This window comes from Bufo bufo, chromosome 6 (genome assembly GCF_905171765.1).
Source record: "Bufo bufo chromosome 6, aBufBuf1.1, whole genome shotgun sequence".
NCBI lineage: Eukaryota > Metazoa > Chordata > Amphibia > Anura > Bufonidae > Bufo > Bufo bufo.
This window is the reverse complement of record NC_053394.1, coordinates 54,123,072-54,139,411: the sequence shown is the minus strand read 5'-3', so window position 1 is coordinate 54,139,411 and position 16,340 is coordinate 54,123,072. Positions and strand designations below refer to the sequence as shown.

General features: G+C 41.1%; 1 protein-coding gene across 1 annotated transcript in view; it reads left to right on the top strand.

Annotated features, from left to right (window-relative positions):
- Positions 1-16,340, top strand: part of LOC121004845 (alpha-2-macroglobulin-like protein 1) — a 113,643-nt gene that overhangs the window by 78,755 nt on the left and 18,548 nt on the right. Inside the window, exons 20-24 of the mRNA XM_040437237.1 lie at positions 3,291-3,399; positions 3,888-3,966; positions 10,102-10,327; positions 11,827-11,947; positions 15,347-15,468. Coding sequence (XP_040293171.1) covers positions 3,291-3,399; positions 3,888-3,966; positions 10,102-10,327; positions 11,827-11,947; positions 15,347-15,468 — 657 coding nt within the window. The remainder of the gene's footprint in view (positions 1-3,290; positions 3,400-3,887; positions 3,967-10,101; positions 10,328-11,826; positions 11,948-15,346; positions 15,469-16,340) is intronic.

The following is a 16,340-nucleotide window of genomic DNA, read 5'->3' as shown; positions in this document are numbered from 1 at the left end:
GCCATTCCCCTGTCAAAGGCGCAGGCCCGGATGCCTTCTGCCCTGCACCTGGACCTTTGCAAGCACCATCAGTGACCACATCTACTTCCGTGTCCCAGCGCAGCGTACAAATGTCCGTACCCCAGGCATTTGAATGCAAGCGCAAATTACCAGCCACTCACCCACAGGCCATAGCACTAAATGCTAAACTTTCCAAATTACTGGCCCTGGAAATGTTGCCATTTAGGCTTGTGGACACTGAGGCCTTCCGCAGCCTGATGTCGGTGGCTGTCCCTTGTTACACAGTCCCCAGTCGCCACTATTTTTCACGGTGTGCTATGCACCCCTTCCAACACAAAAAGGGTATATGGTTCAATCTTCGTTTTCTCCTCCTCCTCCTCTTCCATCATATCAACATGCTTATTAGTTTGCCCTCGCTCCTAATGTTGTAGAGGGTCAGCTCACCTGCAGGCCCTCGCATATAATGTTTTAGAGGGTCATCTCACCAGCAGGCCCTCGCATATAATGTTTGAGAGGGTCAGCTTACCAGCAGGCACTCACCTACAATCTTTTAGAGGGTCAGCTCAGCTGCAGGCCCTCGCATATAATGTTTTAGAGGGTCAGCTCACCAGCAGGCCCTCGCATGTAATGTTTTAGTAGGTCAGCTCACCAGCAGGCCCTCACCTACAATCTTTTAGAGGGTCAGCTCACCTGCAGGCCCTTGCATATAATGTTTTAGATGGTCAGCTCACCAGCAGGCCCTCACCTACAATCTTTTAGACGGTCAGCTTACCAGTAGGCCCTCACCGACAATCTTTTAGATGGTCAGCTCAGCTGCAAGCCCTTGCATACAATGTTTTAGAGGGTCAGCTCACTAGCAGGCCCTCACCTACAATCTTTTAGAGGGTCAGCTCAGCTGCAGGCCCTCGCATATAATGTTTTAGATGGTCAGTTCACCAGCAGGCCCTCACCTACAATATTTTAGAGGGTCAGCTCAGCTGCAAGCCGACGCATATAATGTTTTAGAGGGTTAGCTCACCAGCAGGCCCTCACCTACAATCTTTTAGCGAGTCAGCTCTTCAGCAGGCCCTCACCTACAATCTTTTAGATTGTCAGCTCACCTGCATGCCCCCACCTACAATGTTTTAGAGGTTCAGCTCATTAGCAGGCTCTCAACCATAATGTTTTAAAGGGGCAGCTCACCAGCAGGCACTCGCCCAAAATTAGTTTGATGCTCAGATCAGCAGCAGGCACTCGCCCCTAATGTTTTAGAGAGTCAGCTCTGCAGCAGACTCTCACCCCTAATTTTTTTAGATGTTCAACTCAGCAGCAGGCCCTCGCCCATAATGTTTTAGAGGGTAACCAGCAGGCCCTTTCTCCTAATGTTTTTGAGGGTCACTAGCAGGCCATCAATCATAATTTTTTAAGGGTGTATGATATCCTCCTTTATGTGTAATAAATGGTGTATTGTAATTTTTGGAAGCCCTTTCACTTAGTGCATTGGCTTTATGAGTGTAGGAGTCCCACTACCTGAACAAGCTCAGCTGCAGGCCCTCACATATAATGTTTTATAGGGTCAGCTCACCTGCAGGCCCTCGCATATAATGTTTTAGAGGGTTAGCTCACCAGCAGGCCCTCACCTACAATCTTTTAGAGTGTCAGCTCACCAGCAGGCCCTCGCATGTAATGTTTTAGAGGGTCAGCTCACCTGCAGGCTTTTGCATATAATGTTTTAAAGGGTTAGCTCACTAGCAGGCCCTCACTTACAATCTTTTAGAGGGTCAGCTCTAGGGAGGACATGGTGGCATGAAATGGATATAATGAATGCAGAATGCACAAGGGGATATTAATTTACTTGAGCAAAGGACCTTATTCCACCTTTGGGTTGAATCTGCTTAAAATCAGGTCTATTGCCCGTAAAGTGGTAGAATTGGGTCTGGTCTGGAGTCTGTAAATTTGGGGGCTATAAGATGGAGGGTCCAGTCTGGAGTCAGTATACAATGTGGTTTGGCCTGAAGTCTGTATATGGGAATCGTCTGTTGTCTGTATAAAGGCCTTGGTCTGTTTAGGAGGTCTGGACTGTGGTCTATATTTATTTAGGGGGTCAGGTGTGCAGTCTATATTCATTTTAGGCTGCGCTCAAGAGAGTTATTTCTACCATTAGTAAGTAAAACGCCATCGATTTGGAGCATGTGTGAAAAATGGACTGGTATTTTGTTCCCATATTTGCAATTTCCCTGATGTAACAACTTAAAATTTAGCAAGTACCGTATTTTCCGGTGTATAAGACGCCTGGGCGTATAAGATGACCCCCAACTTTTCCAGTTAAAATATAGGGTTTGGGCTATACTCGCCAGATAAGACTATGCAACCAGGGGGGGGTGGCTAGGCAGCTGTTCGTGATGGCCGGATGAACGCATAGCTCCGGCACAATCAGAATTCAAGTAAGCCAGTTCCTCTATCCCAATCCATAAAACCTTTGTCAATTGTGCCCAGCTCCCTTAGTAAACATACCCACGATGCCACGGGGGAAGAAAACCCAAGCCAAGCAGGGCAGGCTGGACTTTTACTTTGATAATGGTGCAGACGCAGCACCGCCTGCCTCAGCCGCCAGAGACTCATCCTCACTGCTCACTGTAGCGGCCCTGGCACCCTCCACTCCAGGGCAGCGTGAAGACCACACGAGCGCAAACCACCCACGCCACTCACCCGCTTGCCCAGCTCATGCTTCAGGATGTTCGGTCAGAGCGGGTCCGGCCAGAGTCTCTTCACAGCAGGGACACGTGGAAGCGCAGAATGACAAGACTATTCGCTGTTGTGAGATCGTGAAAACTCAGATCTGGTGGTATATTCTAACCCTGAGGCGTTCCCATGGTGATGGGGACGCCTCGGGGTTAGAATATACCATCGGATCTGAATTTTCACGATCTCACAACAGCGAATAGTGTTGTCATAATCTCCAGTCCGGCTTGGAGGTGAGTACCGTAAATTTCAGCACGCTGTATACCGGCTTATAAGACGACACCCGGCATATAAGACGACACCCGACTTTTGAGAAGATTTTCATGTTTTAAAAAGTAATCTTATACGCCGGAAAATATGGTATTCTAATAGTATATTCTCATCAAATTAAAAAATAATCTCATCTTTCTTTGCTTTTGATCAGCTTCTTTTTTTCTCTCTTCATTTTATAGTTAGCACATACTTTAATGTGTAAACTAAAATACTGTACATGGATCTTTACAAAGCCTCACAGGTCCATAGAGAAATAAAAGTACGGCTTGATGATTCATTTTATTTTTCTTTCACAGAAAAACCATCTAAAGATTTTTACCAACACTCAGATAAAGGCACCACTGAAATGCAGCACACATGAATTTGCTCAACGTTCCTATACGCTAAAGAAAACTGAAAAGAAAGGTAAAGTCATTAATGAGAAACCTCAGATTAGGTCGTCAGTACAGCTTAGCACAATACAAGACTAAAAGGGTTGTCCTCTCTGTGCACTCCATTTATATTAAAAGCTGCAATCTGTATAATTTATGGGGTCATTTATCAAGCTGGTGTAAAGTAGAACTGGCTTAGATGCCGATAGCAACCGATCAGATTCCACCTTTTATTTTAGACAGCTCCTTTGGAAAATGAAAGGTGGAATCCGATCGGTTGGACTATTATGTACAATAATATATGAGTAGCACTGCAGATAAGAAGTTCAGATCACTATTTATTTCCCTACTGCCCCCATTTCCCTGCTATCAGTGCTCAAGGCAGTGCTGAAATAGACCATCTGGGCTGCACAGCAGTCCTGACAATTTATTTCAGTGCAGTATAGAATAAAATATATCAATAAAAGTCTCTCAAATTCAAATACTTGAATTTTAATGTGATATTTTCATTATATTTTCAAGATAATGAGAAAGAGATCCAGAAACGATTTCCTAGAAGAAACTTTCCAGACATCTGGCTGTATGATTTGATTTCTGTGGGGTGAGTATGCCTCCGTTTTAATGCATACAGTATCTAAAAACAAAAGAGAATCCATCACCATAGTATTGGACTATATCTCCTGTAATAGACAATTAGTGCAGCAGATAAGGGGTCCAGATCATTATTATAATTTTTTTTTGTTTACTACTGCCCCCAGCACACCATAAGGCCTCATGCACACGGACGTTTTTTTTTGCGGTCTGCAAAAACGGTTTCCGTTGTTCCGTGATCCGTGTCTGTTTTTTCATCCGTGGGTCTTCCTTGATTTTTGGAGGATCCACGGACATGAAAAGTGAAAAAAAAAATACGTCAAGTTTGCATTAAAAATTATAGGAAAAACGGACACGGATCACGGACGCGGATGACTATCTTGTGTGCATCCGTGATTTTTCACGGACCCATTGAATTGAATGGGTCCGTGAACCGTTGTCCATGAAAAACATAGGACAGGTCATATTTTTTTCACGGACTGGAAAAACGGATCACGGACGCGGAAGCCAAACGGTGCATTTTACGATTTTTCCACGGACCCAAAGAAAACGGAACAACGGCCGCGGATGCACACAACGGTCGTGTGCATGAGGCCTAAATCTTAAAGGGAATCTGTCAGCATAAGCCGAATATAGTGTAAATGATGGCAAGTCTGGTTATGTAATTTTTATCTTCAAACTCCCTTGCATTCTGACTCTGTGCTTAGACAAACCAGCAGTAAAATGCACTGAGAGGACTCCCAGGCTCATGCACACAATAGAGAGGACTGAAAGAGGAATTCTCTTAATGCATTTTACTGCTGGATCACAATGTCAGAATGCAAGTGAGTATGAAGATAAAAATGAACGTACATACTGTTACTGAACTCACTGAGTCACACTATACTGCACACCGCTGGGGTGGTATGGAGATGACAGATTCCCTTTAAGGATCAAGTCAATTTTAATGCCATTGTTTTTGATCTTTCATTCTTGCCTTATAGAGCCATATTTTTTTTCCGTTAATGTAATTGTATACTTGTATTTTTAAATTGTATCAGTAAGTATTCCATATAATGTATCAGGAAGGGTAACAAAAATATTTGTACAGTGGAAAGCAAAAAAAGCACAATCATGTCATTTTTTTAGGGAGGGGGTTGCTCTTAAGGCATTCATTGTGTATGAAAAAAATCAGCTGGTCAGTACAACTACGGTAATATAAAATATAAAATGTACATGTCGTTGTGTTACTACTTTCTTTTATAAAAAAACAAAACAAAACAAAAAGATAAAACAGCTGTGTAATGGCTTGTGCTTTGAGCTTAGTACCATAGTGCACGATAGTGCAGGATAACTATTGTGACATTGTGATGTTTCAGACTTTTCAGATGCAGTGATACAGGCTATATACCGTATATATATATATATATATAGTGAGGAGCAGAAGTATTTGAACACCCTGCGATTTTGCAAGTTCTCTCACATAGAAATCATAGAGGGGTCTGAAATTCATATTGTAGGTGCTCAAAATCGCAGGGTGTTCAAATACCTCTGTTCCTCACTGTAGATATACACTCACCTAAGGAATTATTAGGAACACCTGTTCTATTTCTCATTAATGCAATTATCTAGTCAACCAATCACATGGCAGTTGCTTCAATGCATTTAGGGGTGTGGTCCTGGTCAAGACAATCTCCTGAACTCCAAACTGAATGTCAGAATGAGAAAGAAAGGTGATTTAAGCAATTTTGAGCGTGGCATGGTTGTTGGAGCCTGACGGGCCGGTCTGAGTATTTCACAATCGGCTCAGTTACTGGGATTTTCACGCACAACCATTTCTAGGGTTTACAAAGAATGGTGTAAAAAGGGAAAAACATCCAGTATGCGGCAGTCCTGTGGGCGAAAATGCCTTGTGGATGCTAGAGGTCAGAGGAGAATGGGCCGACTGATTCAAGCTGATAGAAGAGCAACGTTGACTGAAATAACCACTCGTTACAACCGAGGTATGCAGCAAAGCATTTGTGAAGCCACAACACGCACAACCTTGAGGCGGATGGGCTACAACAGCAGAAGACCCCACCGGGTACCACTCATCTCCGCTACAAATAGGAAAAAGAGGCTACAATTTGCACGAGCTTACCAAAATTGGACTGTTGAAGACTGGAAAAATGTTGCCTGGTCTGATGAGTCTCGATTTCTGTTGAGACATTCAAATGGTAGAGTCCGAATTTGGCGTAAACAGAATGAGAACATGTATCCATCCTCTGATGGCTACTTCCAGCAGAATAATGCGCCATGTCACAAAGCTCGAATCATTTCAAATTGGTTTCTTGAACATGACAATGAGTTCACTGTACTAAAATGGCCCCCACAGTCACCAGATCTCAACCCAATAGAGCATCTTTGGGATGTGGTGGAACGGGAGCTTCGTGCCCTGGATGTGCATCCCTCAAATCTCCATCAACTGCAAGATGCTATCCTATCAATATGGGCCAACATTTCTAAAGAATGCTATCAACACCTTGTTGAATCAATGCCACGTAGAATTAAGGCAGTTCTGAAGGCAAAAGGGGGTCCAACACCGTATTAGTATGGTGTTCCTAATAATTCTTTAGGTGAGTGTATATATATATATCTGGAAAATGTTTTAAAAAATGTTATATTAAAAAAATTCTACTTATTATTATACCATTTTGTACTTTACCTCTAGTAGACTTGAGGAACCCTCCTCCCTCAGTCTAACTGTTTAAAATCTCAAATGTTGCTATTGACTGGATATCCGGGAGGTTAGATGATCAGGATGGCCAGGATATTGGGGTACTTTCGCACTAGCGTCATTCTAATCCGGCAGGCAGTTCCGTTGCCGGAACTGCTTTCCGGATCTGTAAAACTGAATACAAACTGATTACCTATTTTTCCAGATCCATTAGATGGATCCGGTGAAAAACCAGATCCGTTGCATCCGGTATCATCCGGAATAACGGAGCCGGTATTTACATGCTCACAAAGGCAAAAAAGCTCCTCTTATGTTCCGGCACATGCGCAGACTGGAAAACCAGATAAGGCCAATTTCCGGAACACTTGGTACCTGATCCGACATTAAAACATCTCCAGTGCGGCATTGTTCTGGTATTTTGGCCGGAGAAAAAACAGCAGGATGCTGCAGTATTTTGTCCGGTCAAATACCGTAAAAGTGACGAAACGGAAGACATTCTGATGCATACTGAATGGATTGCTTTCCATTCAGAATGCATTAGGACAAAACGGATGCATTTTTTCCGGTATTGAGACCCTTTACCGGATTTCAATACCGGAAAAGATTAACGCTAGTATAAAAGTACCCTACGTTATTTACAATCTCGGCTGCTGCAGACATGTGTCAGTGTAAATCATCAAGTGTGGACCCACTGGGCCACTGAACTGACTTAGTTTGAGCTACTCCTAAGGGCATTGTCAGGGTGGGTGCCTGGTTTTCACCCTTTCACCCCGGTACTAGGATCTGGACTTCATTGCAGGGGCCAGCAGGCTGATACCTCTAGGAGTAATTTCCGTTTATATGCTTCTTACCCTGTTCTGACCTCAACTTGCCCTTAGATCATGCTTTGGCCTGCCCCTTTTGTGCCATGCAGTGGTGCATGGCACAAAAGGAGCAGGCGAAAGCATGATCTGAGGGCAAGTTGAGGTCAGAACAGGCTGAATTTGTGCATTTGTAAACAGGCGATAGATCAAGGCAGGTAGCAGGCAGTCAATATGGAGATCAGGCAGAGGTCTGGATAGGTAACACATGGTCAATATGGTAAACCGGCAGAGGTCAGGCAGATCATACATACAATAGCACACCTTTGCAGGAACCTTTTGCTCGAACACCATAACATATTGGAAGGCCCTATATATACCCCAGGAGATATTGCCATTGGGTGGGCCCAGATGAGCCTGTACATGTGTTGACAATTAAAGGTAGAATGTGTGTGCCTTATGGGAGTGAGCACTAGGAAGCAGAGGAGGAGGGCCAGGAGCAGCTTGAACTGTGGTGCCGCGGGAAGAGTGGGGACTCCAGCAGCTGTGCCCTCCTGGAGAGAAGAGATAACACAGCTGGCACTCCCAACGTATGAAGCAGTCTCAGTTCTTCGCCTACTCAATTAATTCCCTTTCAATCTATTATATGCATTGCTTATCTGTGCAGATAATTATTATTATTTTTTTTTATAGAAGACTGATGTATTTTAGCTTTGCAGAGTCTACCATCACTGGGAACAAACTGCTTTTTGAATATACAGTTAGGTCTTTTTTCTTCAGTATGCTATCCGCATTTTTTGCAGTTTGTACACTGACCCAATCATTTCTACATTACAATATTAGTTGGTTCCAGGACAACCATTGTATGCTGAAACCATTGTAAGGCTACTTTCACATTAGTGTTCTTTAGCGGATCGGTCATGGATCTTCAAAAACGCTTCCTTTACAATATTACAACCGCATGCATCCGTCATGAACGGATCCAGTTGTATTATGTCTTCTAAAGCCATGACAGATCTGTCTTGAACACTATTAAAAGTCAATGGGGGGACGGGTCCGTTTTCTATTGTGCCAGATTGTTAGAGAAAACGGATCCGTCCCCATTGACTTACATTGTGTGTTAGGATGGATCCGTCTCGCTCCGCATCCCAGGATGGACAGACAGGCGTCCGCCTACAGAGTGGAATGGTAACTGAATAGAGGCAAACTGATGCATTCTGAGGGGATCATTTTCCATTCAGAATGCATTAGGGCAAAACTGATGGATTTTGGACCGCTTTTGAGAGCCCATGACGGATCTCAGAAACGGAAAGCTAAAATGCTAGTGTGAAAGTAGCCTAAGGGTACTTTCACACTAGCATTATTCTTTTCCGGTATTGAAATCCAGTAAAGGGTCTCAATACCGGGAAAAAATGCATTTGTTTTGTCCTAATGCATTCTGTATGGAAAGCAATCCGTTCAGTATGCATCAGGATGCCTTCCGTTCCGTCCCTTTCACGGTATTTGACTGTATTTTGATCTTTGTGAAAATGGAAATACCGGATCCGTTATTCCGCATGATACCGGATGCGGAAAAATGGGTAATCAGTTTGTATTCAGTTTTCAAGATCCGGCAGGCAGTTCTAGCAGCGGAACTGCCTGTCGGATTCCAATAATGCTAGTGTGAAAGTACCCTAACTTGAGTAATCAGTTTTAAAGCTCCAAAATGGCATCCAAGATAAAAGAAAATGAAAATTTAAGAAAAATAAGCAGATAACTAAGACAGATAAAACAAGTCCTTACATATAACAGTCAGGAATAGCTGCTAACTAATAAAACTATTTCACCAGAGAAATTGATTTGATGGGTCTAAGTCTGAGGCATTGTATGTTTCTGACAATAGTCAAAAAAGACCATTGTATCCTGAGGGATCACTATATACAGACTTTAGAACCAGCAGTCAGAACACTTCGAGGATATATGGAAACATACAAATTTATTATATAATAAAACCGTAATATACCTAAGTGTAATACATCTAAATAAATAAAAGATATACGTAAAAATAGTAAAATAAAGAATATTAAAATGACAAATTCATCAATTAATCTCACTGTATGAGTAGGATTGTACTTTGGTTCTCTATATGGATAGAGGCATGCTTGCATAGGCAGAAATCCCGATGGCAGGTGCCATGTAATCAGTCCGTATATGTAGGACTTCTGATCCTTGTGTGTAGGGGACACAATTCCTACGTAGTCCCACCTTTCAGAGTCAATCAAGTTCACCCGTTTGTGGAAAATGCAATGTTCACATTTGGTGTTTAGTACTCGCGATATGTTGCACTGGTCAAAATCTTTTTGCGTGTAGAGGTTCTTTCTGTGGCATCCCACAGCTCCACCACGCTCCAGCAGTGTCGGTTTCGATTTGCAGCGTCTTTAGGGATCCCGTCCCAATTTTCGTGAGACTTGGTCCATCTGTTAGTTTCGTAAGTAAAGCGGTATTGAATTCCTTGAAGGTGAAGTTTAGTACATGGCCATGTATATTACGTAGTTGATTAACGCACTGGTATTCCCGCCAGACGCGTTTCGAGATAGCTTATCTCTTCCTCAGTGGGTGCCATTAAATCTGATATTGCTTAATTTATTCCTGCTTGAAATTTGTGTTACAGCTCAGACGGACACACTGTACTGAATCGAACTACACCAGACAGTATCACTAAGTGGGTGACTGATGCTGTCTGCTTGGGAAAGTCTGGTGTTGCCAGTGTCAAGGATGTTGAGCTTACCGCCTTCCAAAATTACTTCATTGACCTGATTGTCCCCTACTCTGTAGTACAAGGAGAGAAATTTACCATACAAGCCGTGGTCTTCAGCTATGCAAAGAAATGTATTCTGGTAAGAATAATTATATAGTAACTAGAGATGAGCCAAGTATTGAAAAATTCTATTTAGCTACTTTGCCGAATCTTACAAAAAATTCTCTTTGTGATGAATTACTTTGTTGCGAAGCGCATTTCTTTGTAACTAATGGTTGTAATGACAGAGATCGGCGATTGCGCCACTCCCTGTTATTGTACCCCTCAGATGTATTGTTCATAGCTGACAGGCCTTGAGATTGTATTACAACTGCAGATGCATACAGATGAGGGTGGGTTCACATCTGCGTTATGGATTTTGTTATGGCTTTCCGTTATAACATGGTTATAACGGAAAATAACGGAATCCACAAAACGGAAGCCTTCAAGAGGCATTCTGTTTTGATCCGTCATAATAGAAGGCTATGGGAATCATAACGGATCCGTCTGGTTCCCGTCATGCAAGACGGAAAACAAAGTCCTGTCGACAGGACTTTTTTTCCGTTCTGCATAATGGAAACCAGACGGATCCGTTATGATTCCCATAGCCTTCTATTATGATGGAAATCAAAACAGAGTGCCTTTGAGAGGCTTGCGTTTTGCATTCCGTCATAATGCAAGTCTATAGGCAGCAAAACGGATCCGTCCTTCCGTCTTATGGATTTCATTATTTTCTGTTATAACCATGTTATAACGGAAAGCCATAACGGAATCCATAACACTAATGTGAACCCACCCTTACTGAAAACTCCAACAAAAAGGCACACTGCTCCACCAAATCAGTATAAAATATATGAAATGGACCTTATTAAGCTGACAATAAAATAAAATAACATATATATGGTACCATAATCTAAAACCACTGGAGGATGCACATACAATGTGGTCATATTACAAGTATAATAAAAGATAAAGAAATCAAGCGTTGATCGTATAACACAGACCACAAGATGTACAGTGAAATAAGTATACCTACCAAAATAAGCACCTCCACAGGACATACCAACACGTGTTGGGATGGTTTTAAATTGTTTTCTATGAAAAGAATTCCAGAGTAGAACATAGTTGTTTTTCTGTAACGAGGGAGTCTGTCAAGACTTAATGCTGTGTGTGGTTTGGGTAACATAAATCCCCTTCAGTGGTGTAACTAGAAATGACTGTGTCACACAGAAAATTTTTGAATGCCCCCCCCCCCCCCACAACAGCCAATTCTTTGCAAACCCCCTCCTCCCATGCAACCCCCACTACTGTGGTTAGTCAAGATCGCTCTCTCTCAGACCAGGCCGGGTATCAGCTCATTCCACTTTCTACTGTTTCTTAATTACTATAATGTAATTTTATAATACTGCTGAGAGAGTCCTGACAATAAAATATTTTAGTCCTCCTCCTTGATAGACCCCTTCTGAGTTTGGGTCCCAAAGTAGTCTCCTCCCCTGCTTCCCCTATAGCTCCGCCACTAATCCCCTGACAGATTCCTTTTAGAATTGTATTATTTTGTACTTCTGAAATATATTTCCATTTGCTTTATCATTATAACAGATTGTCACCTCATTGGCTGATTCTGAAGACCTTATAACAGTCAAAGATAAGGAGCAGGCCAGATGTGTCTGTGAGGGGCATTCGCACAGCTTCACCTGGGATGTCTCAGCCAAAAAAACAAGTAAACAATTATTTCTTCATTTAAATTTCTTAAAATAAAAATCTTAGATTTTTGTTTAGTTATTCATACAATGAAGTTGTAGGTTTTTCCACCTAGTAGGTGGGTAAAATATTGCCTAAGGGTCATGCACATAGTAGAACCAGAAGCCAAAGCACAAAGACAGTTACAGAGATTATACGTCCTTAATATGGAGCTTTAGGGCTTCTGTGTGCTGCCTTACAGAAGTGCGTACAGAACTTCATAGAGCATGTCACATTTTTCCCCCATCAGGTTTCTATGGAATCCAACAGATAAAAAAAACACGCTTTCATGGATGTATGCAAAAGTACATGGTGATATTTATGAAACTCTTCAACCCTTTCAAAGGGTTTGTCCAGGATTTTGATATTGATTGGCTATCTTTAGAACAGGCCGTCAATATCAGATTGGCCCTGGTCCGACAACTCGAGAGATTAGTTGTATCTCTTGTGACAGAACTGTACAGCTCCATCCAATGTGTAGTAGGTGAAGTTGGGAACTGCAGCACTGCTCCCACCGAAGCGAATGGGAGCAGTGCTCCAGTTACCAGTACTGTCCACTACACAAAGCCACCTTCGAGTGCTGGAGCTACAGCTAAACAGCTGATAAGCAGGGTTGTTGGGAGTCAGACCCCCGCCAATCAGATATTGATGGCCTATGACTAGGTTTGACCGAACCCGAACTGCAAAGTTCGGGTTCGTACCTAACTTTGCGAGTTCGGGTACCCGGACCTGAACCCAGACTTTTTCACTTAAGTTCGGGATAGGTGTTCGGGTGATTTTATTATTTTCCATTATAACATGGTTATAATGGAAAATAATAGCATTCTTAAGACAGAATGCTAAATATAATGTCCATTGAGGGGTTAAAAATAATTAAAAAAAAACTCATCCACTTGATCACACAGCTGGTATCCTCTTCTTTCTTTGGGACCTGCAAAAGGACCTGCGATGTGGTGAGCGCTGTGATGTCATTGCAGATCCTTTTGCAGGTCCTTAAGAAAGAAGAGGATACCGGCTGCGTGATCAAGTGGATGAGGTGAGTTTTTTTTTAAATTATTTTTAACCCCTCAATGTAAATTTTATTTAGCATTCTGTCTTAAGAAAAAAATAAAGTGAAGTTTGGGTCCCCATTGACTTTAATGGGGTCCGGGTTCGGGGTCAAGTTCGGGTCAAGTTTGGGTCCTGAACCCGAACTTTGACCTGAAGTTCAGCCGAACCCAGTGAACCCGAACTTCCACGGGTTCGCTCATCCCTACCTGTGACCTATCCTGAGGATAGGTCATCAATATTATGGTCTGGATAGCCCCTTAAAGGACCAAGCATTTCTTTTTAATCATCGCCTTAATTAACTTTTTTTTTCCTTTTCGATTGATGTAACTGTATGCGGAGTTGTACTTTTCAATTACATCATTTTGTGATACAAATATTCTATGGATTAACTATTAACCCTTTTTCTACTAGCACCACGCATGTACAGCACTGGAGAGATAGGTGAACATAGAGCCCGCTTGCATGTGCAACAATTTCAAACAGCAGAGACCCGTGGCTAATAACCACGACAGGCAAAAAAGCTAAAAAACCCAGAATCGTGGGCTTCCGGGCTTCTTTCCAGCATCCCCTGTAATTGGTTTCAATACGCCAGGTCTCTCTGAAGAGACCCAGGGTATTTGAGATGCAATTCTTATTTTGACCAGCAGGGGCAGGCCAACATAAGAAATTAGCAATTCAAGTATTATCATGGTTCTTTATGAAACATTTTAGCCTTGAACACTGCCTACATTTGAAAAAGAAGAAAAAAGTATAAAAAATTTAAAAAATATAAAAATTTTAATCATCCCCTTTCCGTAGTATAAAAAAAGAAATATATAAATAACAAAAAATATAAACATCATGTGCATCACTACATCTAAAAGTGCCCGTCCTAGTAAAATATAAAAATATTTTTCCAATACGGCAAATGGCGTAACAGAAAAAGGGTCAAAATGGCTGATTCACCATTTTTTCATTACTTCTCTTGCCCCAAAAAATTTAATAAAATGTGATCAAAAAGTCACACATACTCCAAAATGATATCAATAAAAACTACTGATCATCCCGCAAAAAAATGAGCCCCTACACAGCTCAGTAGACATAACTCTAAAAAAAGTAATAGGAGTCAGAATATGAGGTAAAAAAAAAATTGGGGAAGTTTTAATTAATTTTTACACTATTTAGACATAAAAAACTATACTTGATGGTATTGTTGTAATCGAACTGACCCAGAGAATATAGGGCACAGGTCATTTTTGCCGTAAAGGGAACTCCGTAGGGACAAAACATGTAAAACAGTGAATTACGTATTTTTTCCAATTCCACCCCATTTGGAATTTTTTTCCTGCTTCCCACTCCATTGTATTCAATGGTGTAAATGGTGGCATTAGAAAGCACAACTTGTCCCACAAAAAAAAAAACAAGCCTTCATATGGATACATGTAAAAAAAAAAAATGGCTCCAGGAAGATAGGGAAGAAAAATGAAAACGAAAAAATCTCCGGTATACAAGGGGTTAATAGCAATTCTGAAGTTTTTTTAGGTTTTTTTGCTGTTCATAGCGCAGCATAAATAACATGTTTTCTTAATTCTTTGGATTTATATTATTATTTTAATTTTGTTTCTTTTTTTCTTTTTTTTTTTATATAATAAAAGCAATTTATGGACAAAATATGTTTTGTATTTTTTCTTTTATTTCTTCTAATATTTAAAGAGTAACTAAACTTTTGAATAAAATTTTATTAAGATGTTCCTAATGCCATATTAAAACTTTTTCTAATATAGTTTATTAAGACTTTTTGTATTTTTATTACAGTCTTACCATCCTAAAGCGCACCATTCCCTGTGTGCTTAAAATTTACTTCTCTGTATAATGCTTGGCCCTTGACTGCCATTGTAACCATTAACATAACACAATCACTGTGGCATAGTATTGATGGAGTGACAAAGGGAGCCCTTCTCCATGTCTAACCACTTATGTGCTGGTTAATAATGGAGCATGAAAGGGGTTAAACAGCTGGGATCAGAGCTGTCTCTGTGTATTGCAAGGACAAAATAAGTGTTTCCAGAATGCAATAGCATGGCGCTGGACTTCTGAGGACTCCTGCCAGATCCATACTATTACAACGCTGGTCTTTAAGGGGTTAAAAAATGGGGGAAATTTATCATAACTGGTTTAAAGGAATAGTGGCTTAGTTGTGCATAGCAACCAATCATACTCCACCTTTCTTTTTCCAAAAGAGGTCTGAAAAATGAAAGGTGAAATCCAAATATTATATAATAAAATACTCCATAATGTTTTTTTTTTTTTTTTACTTGATATCAAAAGTGTCATGATTTTCACCTTTCAGAGACACTAAAGATTGAGGTTGACAGTGGATCTCTAGAAGTGGAAGGTGATTGTACCCAAGATGCTCTTCTGATCGGAAAGGACCGCCGAAAGGACTCTGTGGAGAAAACCATTGTGGTCAAGGTGAGGTACATTTAACCACAATGTCTATATGAAGTTTTGAGAAAGTTCTAGTTTTATTTACACCTTATACTTAGTAATTGTAATCTCTTGTACCACTAAATTGGATTGCCATATGGGGCAATGTACATCTTCCTAGCTTAAAGGGAACCTGTCATGTGGATATTTGATTATAATCTAACTAATTATATACTATCATTAACTACTAAAAAGTACCTTAGATGTATTAACTTACTGGTGTGACAGATGGTTATCTCATAATATATACACAAAGATGCCGCATGCTAATGAGCTGATTCGAGTCCGGCTTGATGTAATTGAGTCCAGCGTATATTTAATTCAGAGCTATAGCCACTCCCCTGCCCACCTGCTGCTGATTCATATGGAAAAAAAATGTTATTCAGCAGCAGGTGGGCGGGGAGAGTCAGGAGCTCATGAATATTCATGACTCATCATTATCAGCTGGAGCTTTTCAATACAAGATGTTGGCAGATTGACTGGGTCAATTAAAGAAAGTGACCCAGCATTGTGCTAAGAGAATCAATCACTTATTTATGTTGCCCTTAGTTAGGACACCATAAAACTGGTGACAGGTTCCCTTTAAGTAGCCATGACCAATGGTATACCTTCAAAGAAGGCAGACCAACTGACTGCTATGGGGCCTTCTTCTCTTCCCAGTGTGAAAACACTGCATTTTCATGCAACCACCCCTAGGGGGATCTCATTGCAAACAGATTATTACAGCCTTCATTTCAGTTAATTGCATTTAAATACATTTCTATGAGACACACATGGGTCAAAATTGGCCAGAAAAATTCCCACTAGAGATTCTCTCACCAATAAATTAAAATGTATCCTTTATTTCATGTATTGAT